This window comes from Oculina patagonica, chromosome 9 (assembly GCF_052425735.1).
Source record: "Oculina patagonica isolate OP01 chromosome 9, crgOcupat, whole genome shotgun sequence".
Taxonomy (NCBI): domain Eukaryota; kingdom Metazoa; phylum Cnidaria; class Anthozoa; order Scleractinia; family Oculinidae; genus Oculina; species Oculina patagonica.
This window is the reverse complement of record NC_135766.1, coordinates 31,820,127-31,842,465: the sequence shown is the minus strand read 5'-3', so window position 1 is coordinate 31,842,465 and position 22,339 is coordinate 31,820,127. Positions and strand designations below refer to the sequence as shown.

Sequence of the window (22,339 nt, the reverse complement as noted above, 5' to 3'; positions counted from 1 at the left end):
ATATATTTACTTAACATACAGAGAGAGTCGGAAACATGCGCCCACAGGATTTAACGTTTTCGATTGGATGTACGTGGTTTCGATTTTAATATAAAAGAAAGCTATTTTTCTGCAACTTTCATTGCTACGAAGCGGTGATCACTTCGAAGTAGCAAAGATGATTTTTTTCAGTGAGACGAAGCGTGTTTCTACTGGCTTGGATGTTGTCAATATACAAAAGCGTCAAAGGTATTTTTTTATTCAATTTTTTTGGTTATCATCATTATTTGTGGATAACCGCTCCTGAATAATAGTGGCAGAAATTTTCCAACACTTGCTAACATTTTTTTCAGTTGAAGCTTTCCCGTTTATATGATTTAGTTAGGCTGTAAGATAGCAAAGCTTTATCGTATGAATTTTTCTATTATCTGAGGTAGAGGATTTCGCCATTCTTTTGCCAAGACAAGATATTTAATTTTCTTCATTGAGGCAATTGAACTGTGACTTGATGTTATTTCGATCAATGCTTTTTCGGAAATTTTTTTTTGCATTAGCATTTTGGTAAAGTTCCTTTTTTTCCTTTATAACACTTCGTTAGATTCCTGTAGTTTTGATGATATTTTCAAGCTTAAGATCATTTTTTGCAATACTTTTGTCGAGCTCGTAAAAACTGCGACTTTTTTTTTACAAGCAATTAACACAACTTCGCTCCATTTATAAGAATGTTGTTGTTTAATTTTGTTAATGCCTTACTGTATTGTGTTGTTTGTTTTGATTTTTGGATATTGATTTTTTTCCCAATGAATTGCAGTAAAGGTTAGTGAACAAAAAAAAAATGAACGACTTTGTTTATGGATTGCCAGTTGTACAGTAAGCAGAGAATTGAACGCCTGTACAAGACATTTAAAGTTTTTCACTTTAATTGCATCATTACAAAAAAAAATAGAAGAAAAAAAAAAAAAAAAACAGGCAAAATGCGAGATAAAACATATACTTAGCAAAAAGCGCTAAAAAGGTTCTTAACTACAGTTCTTATGCCACTTTGACCCTCGGACTTAAGATACTAAACCACTTCCTATATTTCGGATGACTCTTTTGGCAGGAAACACACTATATTTTTATATCCGGTTTGTGCTGAAATCATTTATATATGTATGAAATTTGTCTCATAATGTGGAAACAAAGGTAACCACTACGAAATGGTAAAAATAATGTCCCGGCTTGAAACCAAATACGTCACAAGGTCTTTGAATTAATCATTTTTTTTCTTGAGTGATCGCGTAGTTGGTTAATTAACTTAGTCTTGGCAACACAGCAATTTCTTCGGTAACAAGGTTAACGTAACAAGCTTTTAATTGTAATACACTCTTTTTTTATCTAAGGACGTCTAATTTTCAGCGGAGACTAAACGTTCATAACTTTTTCGAAGAATTGAGCCTTGAATGTTCTTCAAGTGTATATTTATTTATAAAGTGGTATTGCAGTGAATTCTCTCCTAACCGATATGTAATTGTTCACCTCACGAAAGAGTGATTTCAATGTTGGTTACAGGCCAGGATTGAATAAAGATTGTTTCATTTGGAACATATGTTTATCACTCACAACAAATGGGAAAAAGAAAAATTCGTTCTTAAATAAATTTCAGCCTCGGGAACGTTCTTAGGATGTTCTTAAGTTTTGGCCATTTTCAGCCTCGACGTTCTTATAAAAACAGGTTTTTATAAATAAATTAAAAAAATAGTGTAGTACTGATTGGAAAGAGACCACTTTGTGCAACGTGAGACTACACATATTGTCTTCTTCAAGTCCCCTGGCCTCTGTTGCCCTCTCGATAGATAGGTACTCGAACAAACGGAAGCAGTTCTTGATCTTACGAAATCAAGTACACATGGCAAGATGTTCCGGCTTGAGTCCACATACGTCACAATATCCGCTTTGTTGATCAAGTAGCAGGTTAACTTCATTGTGTCTACTGAACACTGTACGAACACATCATGAAGTCTCAAACCTTTTTTAAAGCAGGCCACATTTGATTGACACGTTTTGCACTTTTGATAATACGCCGTTATCATATGACTTCGAAACTTAACGTTTAATCAACATCGGAAGAGATTTGAAAACATTCAGAACCCTATGATGTTGTTAACTCAAAAAACAGATGGCTTTTAACTAGAGAAATTATGGAGTAAAATTAAGAAAACAAAATGTCAACGTTCAACCGGCTCTCGTGGGCGTTTTACAGTAGTGAGCGTGACGAGGTCAGATTAGAGATACAACATTTGCCTGCAATGCAATCCGCCCACCCCTTATGAATATGGTAACTTAAGGGTGTCTGTTGTCCCTTCTCTCGTTTGAACTGAATACCGTACGCAAATGTAATAATTCTGTTACGTCCGCGTTAAGGTTCTACAAGCGATGACGTTTTTATAGCTCACTTCGAAAAACAGAGACAGCCTGCAGGATCGAGAGTGTCGGCGAAAGCAATTGTGGGATCATTGGGGAGGGGGGTGGGGAGAATGACAAAGTGGAACACTTAATGCTATGAGGATTTCAGGGTTAAATACCAAACCGGATGTTCGGTGTTGTTGTTGTGGTGCAATTTTTCAATATTGCTTACGAGTTTATATTGATTAGATTTTTTTATCAATATTGATTACTGTGCAATATTTTAAAAGTTTATTTGCTTTATTTACATTTTTTATTTGCTCCAGCTACTTGCATATTCAGTTTAAAAATTATTGCAGCTAGAAAAACAGTAACTATGCAGCGCTTTACGACAGTTCGGACGAATCTTCGCAACCTACGTATATCGCAGGATATCTGTTATGTACGGATGACAGATATCCTTACCATTTTGACCATGTATGAGCAGCGCGGGCGTTTGTTGAATAATAATGCTGGATATCTGTTATGTACGGATGACGAAAAACAATGTCTTTCTCACCAGATATAGGCCTCGAGCTAGACAAATTGTTGAGTTTTGTAATAACTTGAAATCTTTTGCACTGACAACAACAAATATCTGTCCGCTTAGCATCAATGTTTTCTGTTAGCTGATATTTTTTAATGTTTCTGTTGACATCGCTCATTGGTTTAAGAAATGCATACTCGATGGTTTGAATAGAGCATGGAGATTCAACTGAATTGCAAAAAAATAAATAATTCTACAAAATTTTTGGTGAAATTGACTTGTTCTTTAAAAAAAAATAACGCATTTTTTCTTGTTAGTTTGTTCTTAGTTTTGAATAGAAAAAATAAAATAATAATAATATTGATGATGATGATGATGATGATGATGATGATGATGATGATGATGATGATGATATGGCCAATTGCTTTGGCAATGGCACCAAACTCGCGATATTAATTTAAACCATCAGTTAATGTTTTAAAAAATAACCAGGTTAAATTAACCAAGTGTAATCTCGTCTTGTTGTATTTATCTATACAGTATTTTACCTTGCAAATATTTCGTCCTAACACACACTTAAAACTTGTTTTCCTTTTAAGGCGTTCAAATGGGAAAAATTGAAATTCAGAAAGTGGAAGACCATGGCTTTTATTGCGAATCTGTGTCATTTGGCGGCCGTTTCACCAGTGGAACTCCTGTGCGAGTATTTGCTTCACTAAATCATGGAAACGAATCATCAGGAGTCCATGATACGGCTTTTATTTGGGTGGAAGATGTGACAACAAGACGCTTTAAGGCCTGTCTTGTGCAAGGTGGCAAGGGTAATGGAGGTAATACAACCATCGATTGGTTTGCATTCCAAGGTTCTCAATCAGGAGTTGATCATGGGGAGGCTAGTTTTAGCCTTTTCACCACTGGACCAAAATGCAAACAAGTGATGTTGACTCAGGTATGTTTAAATTATTTTCTCGATATTTCTTGCCCAGCCGGCAATCTTGACTCCAACAATGAAAGCATTACCAATTTGGGCTAATTTCCTGAAATGCAAAGAGGAGTTTTCTCGATCTGCCACGGATTACAGCTCTTGTGATCACCTTAAGATTTCTCAAAACTTTTTTTTTTTCTCGAAAATGGATATCCTTACATTTTTAGGACAAAGACAAAGACAAAAAAGAGATAGACATTTTTTTTACAAAACCGCTTCGTTAGCATTTCAACGGGTAATTCAGTTTCAATAGACTATAACTTTCTCGTTTAGCTGGACGTTCACGTACTTCCATTTAACTGATCAATTTAAAGGAACCCTATCTAAAGATGAGGGATCACAATACGTTATGGACTAAGAACCTCCAAAGACCATACCTTAACTTAACGGCACGTACTTGCATGGGAGAATCCCCCACCTTCCTTCAAGAACGTTAACATGATATAACATCTTTAAGGGAACCTTTTTTAGCCGGGCATTTTTTCATCCGTGAAAAAAAAAAATAACATTCGGTCGATAGCAATCAAGCTTATGCGGTGTCTAAAGCATCCGTAATGTTTATTTTATCGCCAATGACGTGTCAATAGGCCATTTCCGAGTTGCCTCTGTTTCAAAACGAGTCTACGTGCAAAACCATTCAAATGAAAATGAAAGCGCGTTTACACGGCAGCAAAATTTGGGTACGACCCGTCATAAAATTGGTCCGGACCTCATCACTTTTGTAGAGAAACAGTCAAATCAAAACGGGGCCATAGGCGCCTATGGCCCCGTTTTAATTTGACTGTTTCTCTACCAAAGTGGTAAGGTCCGGACCAATTTTTTGACGGGTCCGTACCCAATTTTCTCTGCCGTGTAAACGCGCCTTGAGCTTAATTTGCATGAGAATGGATCTGCGGGAGAAACTCATTTTCATTTGAATGGTTGCGCACGTGGACTCATTTTGAAAGAGAGGCAAAGGGTAACTCGGAAATGGCCTGTTACGGAGTCTTATTACAATGGCGTCAGTCATTTCAAAGGGTCCTGGATCTTGGATATATTATCTCGCATTGGTTTTCAGTTTCGTTAAAATTTCTCCAAAATTGTAAAGAATAAATGAATAACAAAAATAAAAAAAATACAAAGAAACCATACGTATCTTATTTCCTGTATATGCTGGTTAAAATGAACGTTTGTGTTTTTTTTTAATTTAGCGCTTTTCAGCAGTACCTAAACTTCACGTCACTGTAAAACACGGTATTCCAAACCAAAAGCATGATGCCATGAGTGTTTGGATAGCAAACGTTTCCACAAGTCAGTTTGAAGTCTGTGTACAAGAGTCAAGAACATTTGATAGACCACACAACAATGTTGTTGTGGTAAGTTATACATGTGCAAGAAAGTTAGCTTATATATATATATGTCTGGCTTTATCAAAACCAGGTCAATGAAATTTCCACCGTTTTAAGCGCAAATCTTCAAACTCGCGATATAAAAACTAAATGGAATGTCAGTCTTTTTTCTCTTCTCCTCCCCTTCTCCACCTTTCAGCGCTGTGTTTTGTTTTTTCCCTTTCTTGTTGCGTCTAAAGCCAATACGCGGAGTAACGTACATGTTCAAGAGTACTGACGTCACTTTTCTTTGACCCGGTTTTGATAAGTCCAGACATATATACATGCCATCTCAAAACGCAACTGAGGGATGAAAAGTTTACAATAACTCGTAGGGAACGTTCGATCGATCTTTCGATCAGTTAGTCAGTCAGTCGGTTGGTCGATCAGTTGGTCGGTCGGTCGGTCAAATATTTGTACACGTAGCGCATAGATGCTAACGAGTTATTGTAACGAATTATATGGTGCAAGTAGTACGCCTTAATCGATTTTTCGAGCGTCAGTGAATACAAATTTTGTTTTAACTTCTGGAATTACTGATCATCTTGTGATCATGAACATAGACAGAAACGGAGGTTCTGATTAGACTGATTATTTTTTTTATTCTAGATTTTGTGTTTCTTTCCTTCTATTTAGAACTGGATGGCATATGAACATTATCCTTCAGCTTGGAAAGCCAAAGAGTCATCAAAGATTGTCTTTTCTAAAAATGAGCAACCGACTGCACGAAACAGTTACGCTCTTTGTAAGGTGTGTATAAAAACCTTCAATTGATGCAAGTGAAGATAAACGTTTACCTTAAAAATGATCGGTGTGTAGCCAGGCATGTTAACAATTTGGTAACTTCGGTAACAGTGGCTAAAAATATGGTTTTTGGACATTCTGACCACTACTGTTGCTTTCCTCATCAACAAAGATAAAAATGCAAATGTTTAACGGTGTCCTGCTTAGAATATGTAACTGAAGTGTGATAAAATTAAATCACACCTCAAATGAACTTTCTGAGTGCAACAATAGTCTCTAGAGTATTCTTAATGACTCTAAAAATTCTTAATGATATTGTATACGTTACATTACTGGTTTTATACGTTATTGGTTCGTTTGTCCTCAATTTTGAGTGAGAAAAGTTACGTTACAATAGTCTATAGAACATTCTTAATGACTCTAAAAATTCTTAATGTTATTGAATACGTTACGTTACTGGTTGTATACGTTATTGGTTCGTTAGTCTTCAATTTTAAAGAAGAAAACACATTTACCCACAATACAGGTAATACATAATTACTTGAGACTTGGAAAACATGGCAGTTAATAAAGCATAAACCTAAATTTTGAGCTTAATTAACATTGATAGAGCCAAATGTGAAACTCTTTTTACAATTATTGGTGAGCGCTGTTTTAAATCTCGATTTGAACTCAGAAAATAAACTTGTTGTCTTATACTTTTTTCACAATATAAATGTTGTCCTTTTTGCAGAATGTAAGCTTTACAAGCCCATTTTACGCACCGCCTGTTGTGCTTACAACTGTTCTCAAAGGAGGCAGCAACAATGCCAACAAAGATTGTCCAGTGAATGGTCCTTTAAGCAGTTGGCTGGAGGTGAGTAAACTAACACTGATTGTAAAGCAAGAAATACTTTCCATCTTTATGGACATAAACAATTTTGCAGTGATGACTCGGCTCTAGTTCACAAATCAGTCATGTCAAAATAACATGGTTGCGGATTGCTTTGAAACAATCCCAAAAATACCTTTTTCAATCTTATTTGAGTATTGTCGCTACAAAAATTCAATTCATTTGCTCATGCATAAACCCACTTATAACAATGTGTATCTGGGCGAATATTTACCAGGATTCACTGAGCCTGAGGTGACTTATTGTTATCTGGTACCTTTGTTTATTTGTTGGTGACTTTTGAGCAATTGTTTGAAATTCCTTGAATTGAGTACATCCAGTCTGTAGGAATTTGAATTATTTTTGGTCAATCAATCCGTCACCTAGTTTCTTATGGCCGCGTGCGATCTACAAAACCGCCTTGTTTTCAATCAACTCTAATGCATCGGGCTCCATTTCTTGGAAATGTTTTTGGTCCAAATGTCTTGGAAGTCAGTTTTCAAAATTCCCAACGTGTTGATTATCTCGGATTTGGAGTGATTTCTTTAAAATGAACGACAATTTCATCAGCTACTGTTAAAAACTATAATCACCGGCTCGTGGGGTGATTACAGAATCATAAGCTGATTTTCTCGCTAAATCATAATACTCCGATTCTTTTATTCACCTCTTATCATGAAATTATACTAAAGACTGACATAAGTTGTGCCGTGACTATAAAAGTAGTGTCGTTGTTGTAGTATTGCTATTTTTGTTATTTTGTAAATTTTGTTCGACTTTACTTTGATTTGTTTCTTTATCACTTCCTTTTACTATTATTCTTTCCCTTCTTAATATATAAATACGTTATTGTTATTGTTTACTTCCGTAAAAGGAAGTGACGACCTCTCACTTTAGAATGTGCATCAAAGACAGCGCAGGATACGATGGTCAGAGAAGCAATGTCATTGTAGAGTACTTGGTTATGGGAGGTAGTTATAGAATTATATGTTTTTACTTGAACGTGTATTTTCTTCAAACTGACGTAATTCCATTTTATGGCGCCATAATAAACAGGCATTATCAGGGGGTTGGCATTATTTAATTGTCATTTGCTAAAGTTTTGCCACCATTTAAACCAATATTAATAACTTAAGTCTCTCACTCTGAAAATCACTAAAGATTAAACTAAAAAATGTTTCAAATTTCAGTCTCCTTCTTTAGGTGTAAGTAATTTGCTTATCCATTCATATTTAATGGTTCATTCTTTAGACCTTGATCCATGTACAAACGCAAGCTGCAAGTACCATAGTCACTGTGTAGCCTCGTCTCCGCTCCAGTTTACTTGTGTTTGTGAAGACAGCTGCCCGTCATACGAAGGACAGGTCTGCGCTTCCAACGGTCGCACATTCAAAAATGTATGCTTACTTAAGCAAGAAATCTGCAGAACTCGTGGAAATTACACTGACTATCACCTTGGAAGCTGTACAGGTATTTTAGATCTGTTTGTTGTTTTGTTAAACACTTAAAGTAACCCCGAGAGAAGGCATGGCTTTTACCTATGGCCATTAATGGTTATTGGTTTTCGTTCGTTTTCATTTAAGACAGGGAAAATATTTTTGAAGGAAATACATCGGACTGTTTACGTCAACAAATGGAGGAACCAAATAAAGAAGTAACGGATTGATCGGGTTTTCGAAGAGCTTTGAAAAGAGCTTCCGATCACTGACGTTTTCCATGTTGTTCATTTAAAATTCGCGGCAATAATGAATCATTTTACACACGAGTGGCTTTTTTGAATGGGTATTGTTTTAGTCTTGGTGACCATTGTTTGAAACAATAGTTTCAAACAGGCTTGAAACAATAGCCCACTTGCTCGAGACGCGCCATTAACGCAAGTACAACTAGCAGTTTTCAAACCAAAAAGAACAGTGGTTCCCGTTGACCGATTTTTAATCTTTAAACACATTCTGGTAGAAAAGAAATAAATTTTTCGTTTGTCGTTTGTGGGTTGGCGAAAATCAGCAGAACTTTTTAGAAATTTCCTTTTGAAAACACCCTCCATACAAAAATAGGCCAATTTTACTGTATTTTCAAGTGCAAAAGAACAGCCATTACACTTCTTCAATTTTGTTTATTTGAGCCTTAAAATGTTGATATAGCATTCCTCTTTAAAAAGCCGCGCGTGGGTTGGTAGATTTTTACTTCTTGAAACCAGAAAACCAAGTTTAATCAACGCTACTGGGCCAATTTTGACGCTTTCTTCTCTTATTGTGAGCTCTTCGCATTCAAATTTGCCGCCTCGCTGATAATGAATATTTAATGATGTTCATGCAATCTGCCCCATGATAACACTCAAGTATACATATCGGATAAGGTGTGATTGATATACGGTATAAACGTTCTGCTCCTCACATTAATTAAATATTCGAATTAATATTTTGGAAGAGTGTTCCAGAAATGAGATGCCGTTTTTTTTCTTTTTCAAAAATATTTGTTATTGCTAACTCACTGAGTGACTGACTGACTGTCTCTCTGTCTGTATGTCTGTATGTCTGTATGTCTGTCTGTCTGTCTGTCTGTCTGACTGACTGACGGACGGACGAACGGACGAACGGACGAACGGACGAACGGAAGGACGGACGGACGGACGGACGGACGGACTGACTGACTGACTGATCGATCGACTGTCGACCGGAATGACTGACGGACTGACGGACTGAAAGACAGACGGACTGACGGACTGACGGACTGACGGACTGACGGACTGACGGACTGACTGACTGACTGACGCACGGCTGGACGGCCGGCCGGACTGGCTGACTCTCTCTCTGTCTGTCTGAATGACTGACCGCTCGACTGTCGACCGAATGACTGACTCACTGACTAACAGTAACAGTAACAGTAAATCTTTATTTTGCCTTACACTCCAAAGGGAGGTATTGGTCTAGTTACAATAAAGGTGTTATAACAAGTTACTTAATAACAAACAATGAAATTACAATGCAAACGATTACGGTAATTATTGAACTATTAATTATACAACTGTTTATTGATATAACTTTCAATTTTAAATTTCTTTTCTTTTTTGAAACATTAGGAAGATATATTTAGCTATGATTCTAGAGGTAGCATAATTATCTAGTTTGAAAAGGTACTTTATTTTTTCATGACCAGTTAAATCTACAAAGCGAGGATCAGTTTGTGACACGATGGAATGAAGCTCTTTTCTAATATCATTATACCCTTTGCAATGCATTAAAAAATGCTGTTCGTCCTCTATGTGGTTTTCATTACATACCAAGCACTTTCTTTCTTGAACTGGTATGGATGCTCCTGCATTTTCATATTTTCCAGTCTGTATGCGTAGGGAATGTACCCCTAATCGTAGTTTAGTTATTTTTATTCGATGTGCTGGATTTTTAACTGTAGTGAGATACTCTTCTAATTGGTAATCTTTTTTAACTTCTTTGTGACTGACTGACTGACTGACTGATCGACTGACTGAATGACTGACTGACTGATTGACTAACTGACTGACTGACGTACGACTAACTGAGTGACCGACTGGCTGACTGACTGACTGACTGACGGACTGACAAAAAAAAAACTGACGGACTGACTGGCTTGCTGGCTGGCTGGATGGCTGGATGCCTGAAAGACTTGCTAACTGGCTGGCCGGCTGGCTGACTGACTGATCTGTCTGACTGCATGACTGACTGACTAACTGATTGATGATTTGCTGACTGGATGACTGACAGGCAGCTCGTACTCAGCCTTGTCACGATTATGCGGCACACAAACCTGGGATACCTTTGTTTTATAGTCATTCCCATGTCACAGCTTGATCGTTGTCTTGGTTTGCACGCATAGTTTTGCCAACGATAGTGATTTAATTGCTTTCTTTTCTTTCGTTATAGGTTTTCCACTTCAGAAAGGAAGACACACTTTCCAAAATATTCCCTCTTGGGCAGAGGATCAGTGTGAAGTCATCAAATTTGAGGCGTTCAAATTTTACCCGCATAAGAAAATATACATTCAACTTACTGTTAACCACGTGAACTACTCTGATGCGACCTTCGTGCATGAGGCCACTACACCGTGGGTTGAAAGCGTTAACAGCACTCAGTTTACAGCCTGTGTTACTCGAGCTGGTAGGAATGATTACCCCTCAGATAGCTTCGCCACAATTGATTGGGTCGCATACCAGGGTGCTCCGTCTGGTGGAGTGGCAGGCGAAGAAATGTTTTCTCGTTGGTGGACAGGAACTAGCTGTCAGACGGTCACCCTTCCTAAGGTGGGTAGTTGTTGGGCCATCACCTGTCTAAAATACATTCTAAACGAACGATAATTTTGTTTTTGTAGAAAAAAAAAAACAGTTACACCTCTCAAATACAAGTACTGTATTCTTATCAAGATCTTGTTTTCTTAGGGAAAGTATTCCAGTTCACCAACAATATTTGCCACAGCTGAACACCACAGGTCTCGCCTTAAGCATGATGCTACCAGTGTGTGGCTGGAAGATGTGTCAGCAAGTTCCTTTAAGATTTGTCTCAGGGAGCTTCAAAACTTTGCAGGGGTTCATGACGACATCTCAGTGGTAAGTAATATTTAATCTAATCTTATCTAATGTGTATCGTTTTATCCGTACTTTGGGAAGCTAAAGATAAACTATTATTAAGATGTCCTATACTGGATAGAATCACATTGTCGGTTATGCATTTGGTAGCAAGACATCACGTGTCCAGCTGGAATTTGAAATTGCACATTTGCACTGCTAAATAAAAAAATAAAAAATAAAAAAAAATACAAATTTAATGGGAATTTACAGTACATCTTCCAAATAGTGGCTTTTCCGATCCCACTGATTCCAGATCGAATTGAAATTTAGTAGTATTAGTGTTTGTGGAGAAAGGAAACCGGAGAACCCGGGAGAAAATCCCTTGGTGCAAGGACGAGAAGCAACAACAAACTCGACCCACATATGTCGCCGGGTCCGGAAATCGAACGCGGGCCACATTGGTGGGAGGCGAGCGCTCTCGCCACTGCACCATCCCTGCTCCGCTAATTACTGAAGATGAGTATGCGGGGTAAACTTGAGGCGTCTAGAATTAAAACGCGTCATAACATGTGCAAATAAGCCAGATATAGTGATAGGTTATTCGCCAGTTGTGTCATAAATTGCTTATGTCATAATAAGCTACTTTTTTCTTGACATTATACCTTTTTATGTTCTGGCAGAACTGGCTGGCATTCGAGTCCACCCATAGACCACTGTTTTCGGAACACAGTGACGTCAGCTTTCAAAATAAGGATCTGCCTACTGTTACCTGTTTTGCCAGGTAAGCCATTGAAGAGTGGGTTTTCCCTTGTTGTAATGATTAGACTACGGCCAGCCCCCTTCTTTTATTCCATCGTGAATAAAGCGAAAGAATACAGTGTGTGCAAAAATGGTCGTGGTAAAAATGGCACAGGACGCAGATTTCTCGCGGCCAATTTTCCACTCGCGTTCTTTTTCGCTTTATTATTGACTAACTGAGAAAAATAAAGGTTCGATTCGTAGTTTTTTGTAAAGGTATGTACATTTTCTTTTATTTCTTTGTTTTCTTTAGCCTTTGGGAAGAGGTAATTTATTTTCATGACTTAAGCAAACTAAAACCAATCGCGACCTTACTTTGGGACATTTTCCACGCTTGTTAGCTGGTATGTTTTGCTAAAAACCTTGTACGTGTTCGATTTTATGTCCAAAGGATTAGTTGGCACGAAAAACTACAACTTTGTCTAAAATATATCTTAAATTATTTGGTAAGAAATTGATGCCCCGTTTAAAAAATCATGTAATGTCCCAGGACTCTATTGAATGTGGTATAAACCTGGTTTATGGTCAGCAAGACTATTCCATTAAGTTGTCCATATTTTATTCTCGAGACCTTTCATAGATTAACGTAAAATCGCCCTCGGATCATGCTCTTAAAGTTATCATTGTGTCTTTGACAGGATGTGAGATTTATCCATAGCTACAATAAATCCCCAACAGTGCTGTTAACAGCAAAACATTCTACACGTGGTGGAAATGCAGCTGAAGAGAGCAACGGGATCGTAAGCTGGATTGAGGTAATCATTAAAGCCATGTCCTGCCATTGCTTAATCTAGATTTCATATTGTTAAAACCGAAGGAAATTATATCATGTCGTATTGTAGTGTTTACTTTCTTTTCGTTGCATTTGTGATCGCGTCGTATCGTGTTAATTGCGTTGCGTTTATACTATCTTATAAGCAGTAGCAGATCTAGACCTTCAGCAAAGTGGGGTGTGATCATCCAGGCCCTAGAAAGAGTAGGGGCCTGCTTTCAAAAATAATTTTTCTCGGCCCTTTGGACCTCTATTTGGTAAAAAGTAAGGTAGGGGCCTGGACCCCCGGGCCTCTCCCCTAGACCCGCCACTGATAAGGTCTACTTATACATAATTTCTCGAGCACAAACGACCTTTTACTACCTCTGCTGAAGGTTAACAGATGTCACCGAAAATTTAGATAAGAAAAACAGTTCGGCGTAAAAAAACGTTTTTTTTTTATATAATTTGACCTGTTTTTGTCTTTTTGTTGCAAAGTTTATCACCAACTCTGGATTTCGAATTTGCGTCAAGGAACTATTTGTTAAACGCTTTGATCCACTGACAGTGTCATACGCAGTATTATCAGGTAGGCAATAATGTTTTAGTCCTTTTGATAAATTGTGTAGATATCTTCGAGAGAGGATACATGGTGTGATGGCTTCAGTACTGATCCACTAAATTGTGAGTAATCTAACATGCACAATTTGATGTTAAATATGATAAAAACTGCGAAGAAAAGGTGGTGTGGAATTGTAGGGGCCAAGAGGGTCACCAATGCTTTCTGGTTAAAATGAATATAATAAATAAAATAAATAAATGGAAATTTGGTGATGTATGATAAGATGTATAAACAAGTTTTCCTTCTCAAGGAGTAAATACCATCTTAGCCCCTTTATGCCTAAGCACACAGCTCGGTGTGCGTCAAGGCAACTTTTGGACTTGGAGGACTTTACTTTTATACTTTAAAACAGATGTTTGCCAGGATGGCTGGACCTATTTCAAAGGATATTGCTACAGAAAAGTATCTTCTTGTAACTCGTGGAGTAACAGTCAGGAGACATGCGCTAAACTAGAAGCAAACCTTCCCAGTATTCACAGTCAGGAAGAAAATGTATACATCCAAAGTCTTCACGGTGGGGAACAATCATGGTTGGGTTTGTCTGATATCAAATCCGAAGGAAAATTTGCATGGAGCGATGGTACACCTTTTGACTTTCATTTCTGGGCAAAACACCAGCCAAACAACTTTCACAATGAGGACTGTGTTCATACTCTTGGGTTTCTGCAAGGCCATAAGTACGAATGGAACGATGTCAATTGTACAGGCTGTCACAGATTCACATGCAAGAAAGGTAAGATTGCATAATAGTGCCAATTTGAAATCGTCGGTTTTTCTAAAAAATACCCGAGTATATGCGAAGCTTTTGCGAGCAAGCGAATCTTCATCAAGCTCCCTTGTACATTGACGGACTCGTATTAACTTTTGAAAGTGCGCCATCAAGCTCGTTATATTGATTTGAAGTGAATTAAGACTAAGTAGATATAAAAACATATCTGTCCATATCTGTCTTCTAAATAAGAAATCATCACTTATAAGACCAAACTCCCCACTTCCCATTACTCACTGTTCACTGTCTATCCTCTTCCTAAAAAAATCGTCAATTGTGGTATTCTCCACTAACTGCTCTCTAGCGTCGCTCAAACCAAGATGGTTTGGCTGCTTAAAGTGTCTGTAACCATCTTTTATGTTATTTTCAGTAAACAAAAAACCTCTCAATTAAGAATTATTGTCACCCGGCTTTTTTTTATAACAGATTACAACGAGTGCAAAGACTTCTCCTATGACTGTCCAGTGAACGCCACTTGTGTGAACAGTGATGGTTCTTACTCGTGTCAATGCCCTGTTGGATATCGTCTGAACAGAACCAACTGCATGGGTTTGTAAAACAGAAATAGTCATATGTGAGCGTAAAATCTGAAAGGGTAACTAATGAGAAGCTTGATCCCCAAATGCCATTTTTTTTTTCGAATGGACATGCGTCGATATTAATTACCTGTAACACTATGAAGGGTATTTTATCCTTTAAATACATGTTTATCGCAAACGTCGATTTGGAAACTAGTTAGAATAAATTAAAAATAAATCACAACGACAAAATTAAATATAATATTTACGCATATTCGCCAATTTTTGTGTTCATACCTTATTTTCCTGGTTTGGTTTGGCCGCCATGCATGTAAAGAGAAACTTGGCATGAAATGATGGACGCACACTTTTGCGTGCGTTAAACATTCGAAATCGATTCGAAAGTTCTGCATGAGTTGGTCTATAAACTGAAAGAGTCTTTTAAGTCGGGGAGCTATTTAGCATAAATAATTAAGTGGCAGTTTCTCTTAAAGCGGTCCATCGCATTTCGGGTTCGGAAAAAAGTTTTCCCTCAAACTTTGCCCAGTGAACTATCTTAGGTTGTAAGTAAATGCAACGACTTTAGTTTTTGGAAATACGTTAAAACATATTTTTTAGAGCTCTCAACAGTGAAGGCTGCAAAAGGCCTAATTTTGAGCTTGGCCGGCCAGAACGAGAAATTTCATAAGCTGACGAGCTCGCCGCTCAAAAACAACCAAACGCACCAAATTATTATTATTATTTCTAAGTTAAGTGGTCCTTTAAATGTTGGAAACGCATGTTAATTTTGATACATTTTGATTTACGGTTTCGTGAAAATTTAAATATCAGCAAACGTTAGATCGCTTTTTGTAAACATGCAAAAGTATGGTGTCTTCGCCGGCCTTTATTTCACGAGTCCAGACCAGACCATTCTAAATTCCAACTGAATCCTACTAAACAGATGTTAAGAAGCATATAAATATAAAAATACCTTGCACTTTTTATCTTCCTTTGCCACAGCGACTTCGAACCTTTCGTGCTTATTCGAGTATTTCATACACATTATGCAAATGAGTTTACTTACTCCCACAAGCACGAAATTTTTGAAGTCGCTGTGGTAAAGGAAGATAAAAAGTGCAAGGTATTTTATATTTCTATGTTTCCTAACATCTGGTTGCAAAAGAAAAAAGAAAGAAAAAAAAAGAAAAAAAAATATTATATGGGACATATAAAGGGCGCTGTTATTTGGAGATGAGAAGCTTTTAACCCGTGGTCCCAGGGCGCCTATAAGCAGAATGGAGGTGGATAAGACAGTGCTGAATAACCGTCATATCTCATTCTGCCCTTCAGATATCAACGAGTGTTCTGCATCGGTCGACCCATGTAACGCCGTTGCAAACTCTGCATGCCATAACACCAACGGATCATACGTCTGCAGGTGCAAAGATGGATTCATAAAGAATGGTTCTAACTGCGAAGGTGAAGTAATTAAATATATTATTTTATAAGGTATATATTCTCTATTAATGTTATTAGCTACAATCGTTCCATATGAAGTTAGAATGCACCACATCATTGGTTGAAATACATCTCTATAGTGGACTATCTAATTAAGAGAGTCTACTTGCCTTCGTGGGGAAACACGTTTTGCATTTTTTACTGCTCACGGACTAAGACCGACGAAAATCCCTGAGAAAAGCAGCAAATAATTCACAGTAAGACCGGAAAACTGACACAATTTCATTCAGTGTTCAAAATAAAATTAAAACACTCAGCACTTCAGTAAAGTTCGTTCTAAAAACTTCAATAAACTTGATCGACTCTGAGCGCAATATTAATTTTGTATCAGCGAATGGTAGTCTTGATGACAGCCGCGGAGCCGGAAACAAGTACAATGCAAACCACTGCTTTGTTTGACTTGCATGAGGCGTAAAATTTCCAGAAAAGCTATTGCTTCGATCTTCCGGTAAACATTAATTGTCGTCACAATTTTCCAGGATGTATAGTCGACTAATGACGAGATTGTTTGAGGAAAATCTTCGGAAGAAAACTCTCTATATCACTTTTTTGCGTTTCGAAAACGCAAATTAAGGGTGCACGGACAGGGTCATTAATGGGTATTATTTAATTAATTTATTGACTTCTACTTGGGTGATAAAATTATTAATACAGTTGATTCCTCTGCAGTGAGCTGTACTACTATTAAGACTGTTGGCAGTCCAGTCACTCATCAATCCCGACAGTACACCCAAGGAGCCTGGATGAAAGACCCGCTAGGAGTTATGGGGAGTGACACCATTTTTGTAATGGAAAGTTATGGCGGAAAAAATGTCGTCGAAGAGTTTGAAAACTTGGAAAAATTCAAAGCAGGCGTGATCCGTAAAAGGTACACACTGCCTTATAAGTGGGACGGAACTGGCGGAGTGGTATATGGATCATATCTGTACTACAACAGGTAACGGATGTAACTTTCAGGCAGGTGTGTGTGTGGGGGGGGGGGGGAGGGGTTGGAAGGAGGTCTAGGACCGAATAACTATGTTCTCACAACTTGCAACGCGACCAATTCACGTTCGTATCAGCGGTTTTCCAACGGGGCAGCAGCAGGCCATCTTTTTATGCGAAATGGAAGCTATTCTTGGTTTTCAGGTTACGTCATAAAATTCTGAAATCAAAATTCCCTAGGCCTGCTAAATTTGTGTTGTTATTAGGCGAAAGATAAACTAAAAATTTCTATTTTTGCAAATTTCCAGATCGATAGTGTCATTCGTTTTTAAAACATAGCCTTTTGAATTTTTGAGTTCTCCGTCGTATGTGACATCAAGCTGAGTGCCGTGACAAAGCTGTTTTGTTTGAAAAAAGGCCTTTCCTTTCCATTTTGGGCAGATTGAACATTTCAGAAATAATAAGTGGTGTTTATGTGAAAGTTTACTAGCTCTTAAGCCAAGGATAGCCGCTGTTGTAAACAGAATTGAGTTCCAGATGGTTTCTCTGACATCACGGCGGCCATATTTGTGTCCATCGGAAGGACACAGTTATGGCTTCTCCATACTCAGCTTTGTAAATTTGCGTGGAAAGATTCGGAAAATAACTCGCGAACGGTACACCGCACAGACCCGAAACTTGGAGAAATTGTTTATCTATTTATCATTTATAATATTTGAAATTCTTAGCTTCTGTAGTTGAATGGTTTCGAATTTATTTTTTGATTGAGTGACAGTGAAAACCAGCAATAGCAACCACGACATCGATGCCGTCGATTCAGTGATTTTAAACGGGTGAAAACTATCTTCGCTTAAAATGTCAGAGTATTGTTTTAATCCCAAAATCTCGTGGTCTTTGCACAGTTATAAAAACGCAGAATTTCGTGAGTTCGCGTTACGTTTTACTTTTTAGCGCTGAAATGCAAATGAATGTACCATGATTTTCAACGCACGTGAGGCTCACCAATGACGTAAAACAAAAAGCGAACAAGACAACAAAGAACCTTAAAAAATAAAGTATAGGAACAATTGCTCCAACCCGTAGGGGTAAATTTCTATCGTCACGTTTTCGTTTCCGCGTTTCCACGTTTTCGTCGTTTCGACAACAAGAACCTTTCCGCCATGTTGTTGTTGTTGAAATTGTTTTGGCAAGTTCAGAATGGGAGGATCTGCTCATGCACCTTATGGTTATCCGCTGACTACTACGACAAAGAGGCATTTTATAAATATTTTTGAAAGACATCATTAAGTAAAAAATATTTGAGGCGACCTTCCCGGATTGCCGGTTCAAAGCTCACGTGACCTGACGCCAGGCGTTTTCTTTCACTACTGCGTTCGTGTAATTTGGTTCTGTAGTCAGTTCTACAGATTATTGCTGGAAATGGTCGGACTTTCTCGATGAGAAGTGTTTCTACTTCTGAATGTTTCTCCATGTAAATCGATGGCGATGGTTTTCCACATGGTTAGTGGTGTCATGTGACAAAATCCAAAAGTATGATTGGGTAAATCGCTGCGTAACCGCAGACAGCCGCGAAAAAAGTTGAACTCAGTTCAACTTTTTTGAAAACACTCGCGATCGCTACGTGCGTATACGTGCGTGTAACGTACGTTAATTCCAAGAAAAAAACGTGCATTGGAAATTGGGCAACGTAAATTCGACGCACGTAATCGCGCGCGTAAAATTTCATTTTTACGTGCGTTTACAATTTTTACGTACCTTAACGTGCGTCAACAAAAACATGACAGTGGAAATCCACCTTCAGTGACGTGAAACATCAGGTGAGAAATCTGGCTGAAAATGCAGAAAACATCTCAGCGGCCTGAAACATCAAACGCAAAAACTGCCACTAATCGCGTTTCACACGCATGCAGTCATTGATATTTATATCATTCTGAGAAAAACAAAACTTTGGGTGACGTTTTTCTTAGCAACGGCTTGATTGACACAGACCTGCACCGTTTCACGGCACTGCTATGCCGTCAAAGAAAAGTGCCAACTTTCTTCCCCCTGAATAAGACGAAATTAGTTATTGAAAGGATTATTATAACTTAGATTCGACTAAAAAACGTTTTTTTTTTTTTTAATAAAAGGGCCGATATTTTTAATAATTGTATATGAATCTAGTTCCACTCTTTTTATCGCTTTTTATATGTCTATTCTATGATTTCTTATACAGCTTTAATTTTAAGTTTTTCAAAATATTTTATTTTATTAACTATTCATTTATTTATTTATTTATTTTTACGCAGATCGAGTAGAGATGCTCTCACAACTTGCAAAGTGATCAATTCACGTTATAGTCAGCGGTTTATGGACGGCGCGGAAGCAGACGATCTTTTCCCGCGAAATAGAGACTATAGAAACAACGAAACGATGCCGTGGATTCAGTTATTGTAAAGGGGTCAGAACAATTTTCACTAAAAATGTAAATGCACTATTTTTTCCAAAAATTTTGTCGTCGTGTGTACTTATAAAAAGGCAGAATTTTGAGATGTTGCGGTACTGTTTAGCGCTGAAATGCAAATGATTGTACCACAATTTTCAACGCACGTGGGAATCACAATTGACGTAAAACAACGAACGACCAAGTCAACAAGAACCTCAAAACAATAGCGCAAGAACAACACCTCCATCCGGCATGAGTAAATTCCATCGCCACGTTTTCATTACCATCTCCGTCGTTTTTTGATTTCACAACAACCACCACCAGGAGCTCAAGAACCATTCCGGAGACATTTTCGCCGCCAAAGACAAAACTTAAAAAAATCACTTTACTGTGATAAAAAAAGAACCGAACTCTCCTGCTGGCACCATGACGTTGTTGTTGTTGTTGAAATTGTTTTGGCAAGTTCACAATGAGAAAAACTGCTCATGCGCCTTGGATGAATCCGTTGACTACCGCCCCGATGATTGCTTTGCAAGTTATGAGAGCTTCGCTCGGATTTCATTTAAGAGAATGTATGGGAAGTTGCTTCCCCCACTACCTGGTTTTTATAACTGAAATGGTCACCCTGTATATTATTATTCTGTTTCTTCATAACAGGGCGAATACGCAGTACATCGTCAAGTACAATTTGCTCACAGAAAGCCTTGAGGCCCAGATCACTCTCAACGGGTACGCACCAAGGCAAATCTATTACGCATGGGGTGGTGGCAGTGGAGTGGACCTGGCAGTCGACGAACAGGGATTGTGGGTGTTGTGGGGTAACACAAGGGATAGGAAACGACTGTATGCATCAAAAATTGACAATGACGTCATAACCCACACGTATAGTTTGGCTACGGGTAAGAAAGCATTCTGGGAATTAATTTTCTTTGTTATCCAACTCAACTCGGTACAAAAAAGCGCGCCAAACGAGTACAGATATCTAGGAGACCGGTTTAACAAGTTTTCTGTAACGTAGTCCTTATTTGATATGAGTGAGCGAAAGCGACAAACACAGTTCAAAGTAGGAATTTCGAAAAAGAGCAATGTTGGATAATAAATCTCTTATTACACATTTTAGGGGGAAGTATCACCGTTCATTCGAAGTTTGCTCATCCTTTTCTTTTGACGCGCCCCACGGGCCCGCCAAAATACTGAAAAACTGGTGACAATATTTAACAATAATTCTGCGAAATCGCGTGAAATATCGCCTGATACTTTGTCGTAGACCGAGTTGGCTAAAATCGGACGATATTCTGCAAGATTAAGCAGGATAATTGTTTGATTTTTCAACAATTTGATAGCGAGGCACATTTTACAGCTAGGAAAACTGTGAATATGTTGCGCTTTGCAGCAACAGCATAGCATAGCAACGAAAAACAAACCATAAATTTGCATAGCAACGCAACGCAAATCATAGCATAGCATAGCATAGCATAGCATAGCTCAGCATAGCATAGCATAGCATACTGCTTGAAGGTACTGAAAAGAGTTTAAAATTGAAGGTAGCATTTGCGAAACAGGGTCAAATCATATGCAATAGTTTACTCCTCGGCGCGAATCCGTTAAACAAGAATACAGAAAACTGGAAGCTTTTATAACACATGTTGCGGCATGCCATTGATAATACTACATCAGTCATTCCTTTATGAGCTGACCTTACCGCTTCGCGCGTTTTCTTAGCGCTTGTTTTTTCATTGTTTGTTCCTTTGTTTGTTTCATACAGAACGTATGGACGCGATGGGAAATGCCTTTGTGGCCTGTGGAGTAATCTACTGTATTGACAGTTATAGCGTCAATCCCACTACTATCAACTTTGCTTACGACACCAAGACAGGAAAACAGTGGAATCCCAACATACGGTTCACAAACAAGTACGGCTACAACTCTATGGTGGATTACAACCCCAGAGAAAGAGTGTTGTACGCTTGGGACAGAAGGCATCAAATCACTTACTCCCTTACTTGGAATTGAATCGGACAAGAAGCCAGAAGCAAGTGAGGGATAGCAAAGTTCCTTGGGGCGGGTACTCTCTATAGTGGACTATACGGCTAAGATACCTTTTTCAAGCTGTAGGTATATAAAAGAGTAAGCATTTCACGACATGGAGTATAGAAAAGGGTAGGGATAACTGTCACTTAGGTATTTAAAAGGCCTTTTCAAAATATGTCGAAAAGACCCACCGTAAAGTAGATTTATCTAAGCATTTTAAGGAGTTATTCAAGTAAAAAATCAAGAACAAAAATGCAGCTTCCTTTTTTTAGGTACACGAAAGAGTTACATTTTTGTCCAAAATGGTATACATATAAGGGTTTGGACCGCTGGGTGGAGCCTTCCGTATAATTTTTTTTTGCTTTCTGCACAATGATGCTGATTTAGTACTTACCAGACGATGTAAAGAGGTTAAAGGAGCCACGTCACGGGATTTCGCAGATTTTTGGTCTAAACTGTTCTAAAATTATAGAAGGCAAGTGAAACCATGAGAACATTATCCTTGAACATCAAAAGAGAAGATATAACCTTTATTTGCGGAAATAAATCAAACTGCGGCTATAAATATCGATTTTTTTTTGAAGACGCACGGAAACAACTTGAA

At 38.0% G+C, this 22,339-nt stretch overlaps 1 protein-coding gene and 1 pseudogene across 2 annotated transcripts; both read left to right on the top strand.

Moving 5' to 3' along the window:
• The first annotated feature begins 3,497 nt into the window (after positions 1-3,497).
• Positions 3,498-16,754, top strand: LOC144665119 (uncharacterized; annotated as a pseudogene). The gene is made up of 15 exons (XR_013572891.1): positions 3,498-3,839; positions 5,066-5,230; positions 5,879-5,992; positions 6,720-6,842; positions 7,732-7,828; positions 8,109-8,327; positions 10,757-11,133; positions 11,269-11,436; positions 12,078-12,213; positions 12,832-12,950; positions 13,445-13,535; positions 13,921-14,301; positions 14,764-14,886; positions 16,188-16,316; positions 16,687-16,754. The product of XR_013572891.1 is annotated as an uncharacterized LOC144665119 (transcript).
• LOC144664810 (olfactomedin-like protein 2A) lies at positions 16,215-21,755 on the top strand. The gene is made up of 4 exons (XM_078526030.1): positions 16,215-16,316; positions 17,025-17,292; positions 20,362-20,603; positions 21,470-21,755. The coding sequence occupies exons 2-4, from the start codon at positions 17,099-17,101 to the stop codon at positions 21,715-21,717; spliced, it is 684 nt and encodes a 227-aa protein (XP_078382156.1). The 5' UTR covers positions 16,215-16,316; positions 17,025-17,098; the 3' UTR covers positions 21,718-21,755.
• Positions 21,756-22,339: the final 584 nt, after the last annotated feature.

Bases quoted from the DNA above. Each gene is read 5' to 3' on its own strand.
- LOC144664810 (XM_078526030.1), top strand. From the start codon at position 17,099: ATGAAAGACCCGCTAGGAGTTATGGGGAGTGACACCATTTTTGTAATG. The intron at 17,293-20,361 runs GTAACGGATGTA...TCTTCATAACAG, and splicing joins TCATATCTGTACTACAACAG to GGCGAATACGCAGTACATCG. The intron at 20,604-21,469 runs GTAAGAAAGCAT...TGTTTCATACAG, and splicing joins CACGTATAGTTTGGCTACGG to AACGTATGGACGCGATGGGA.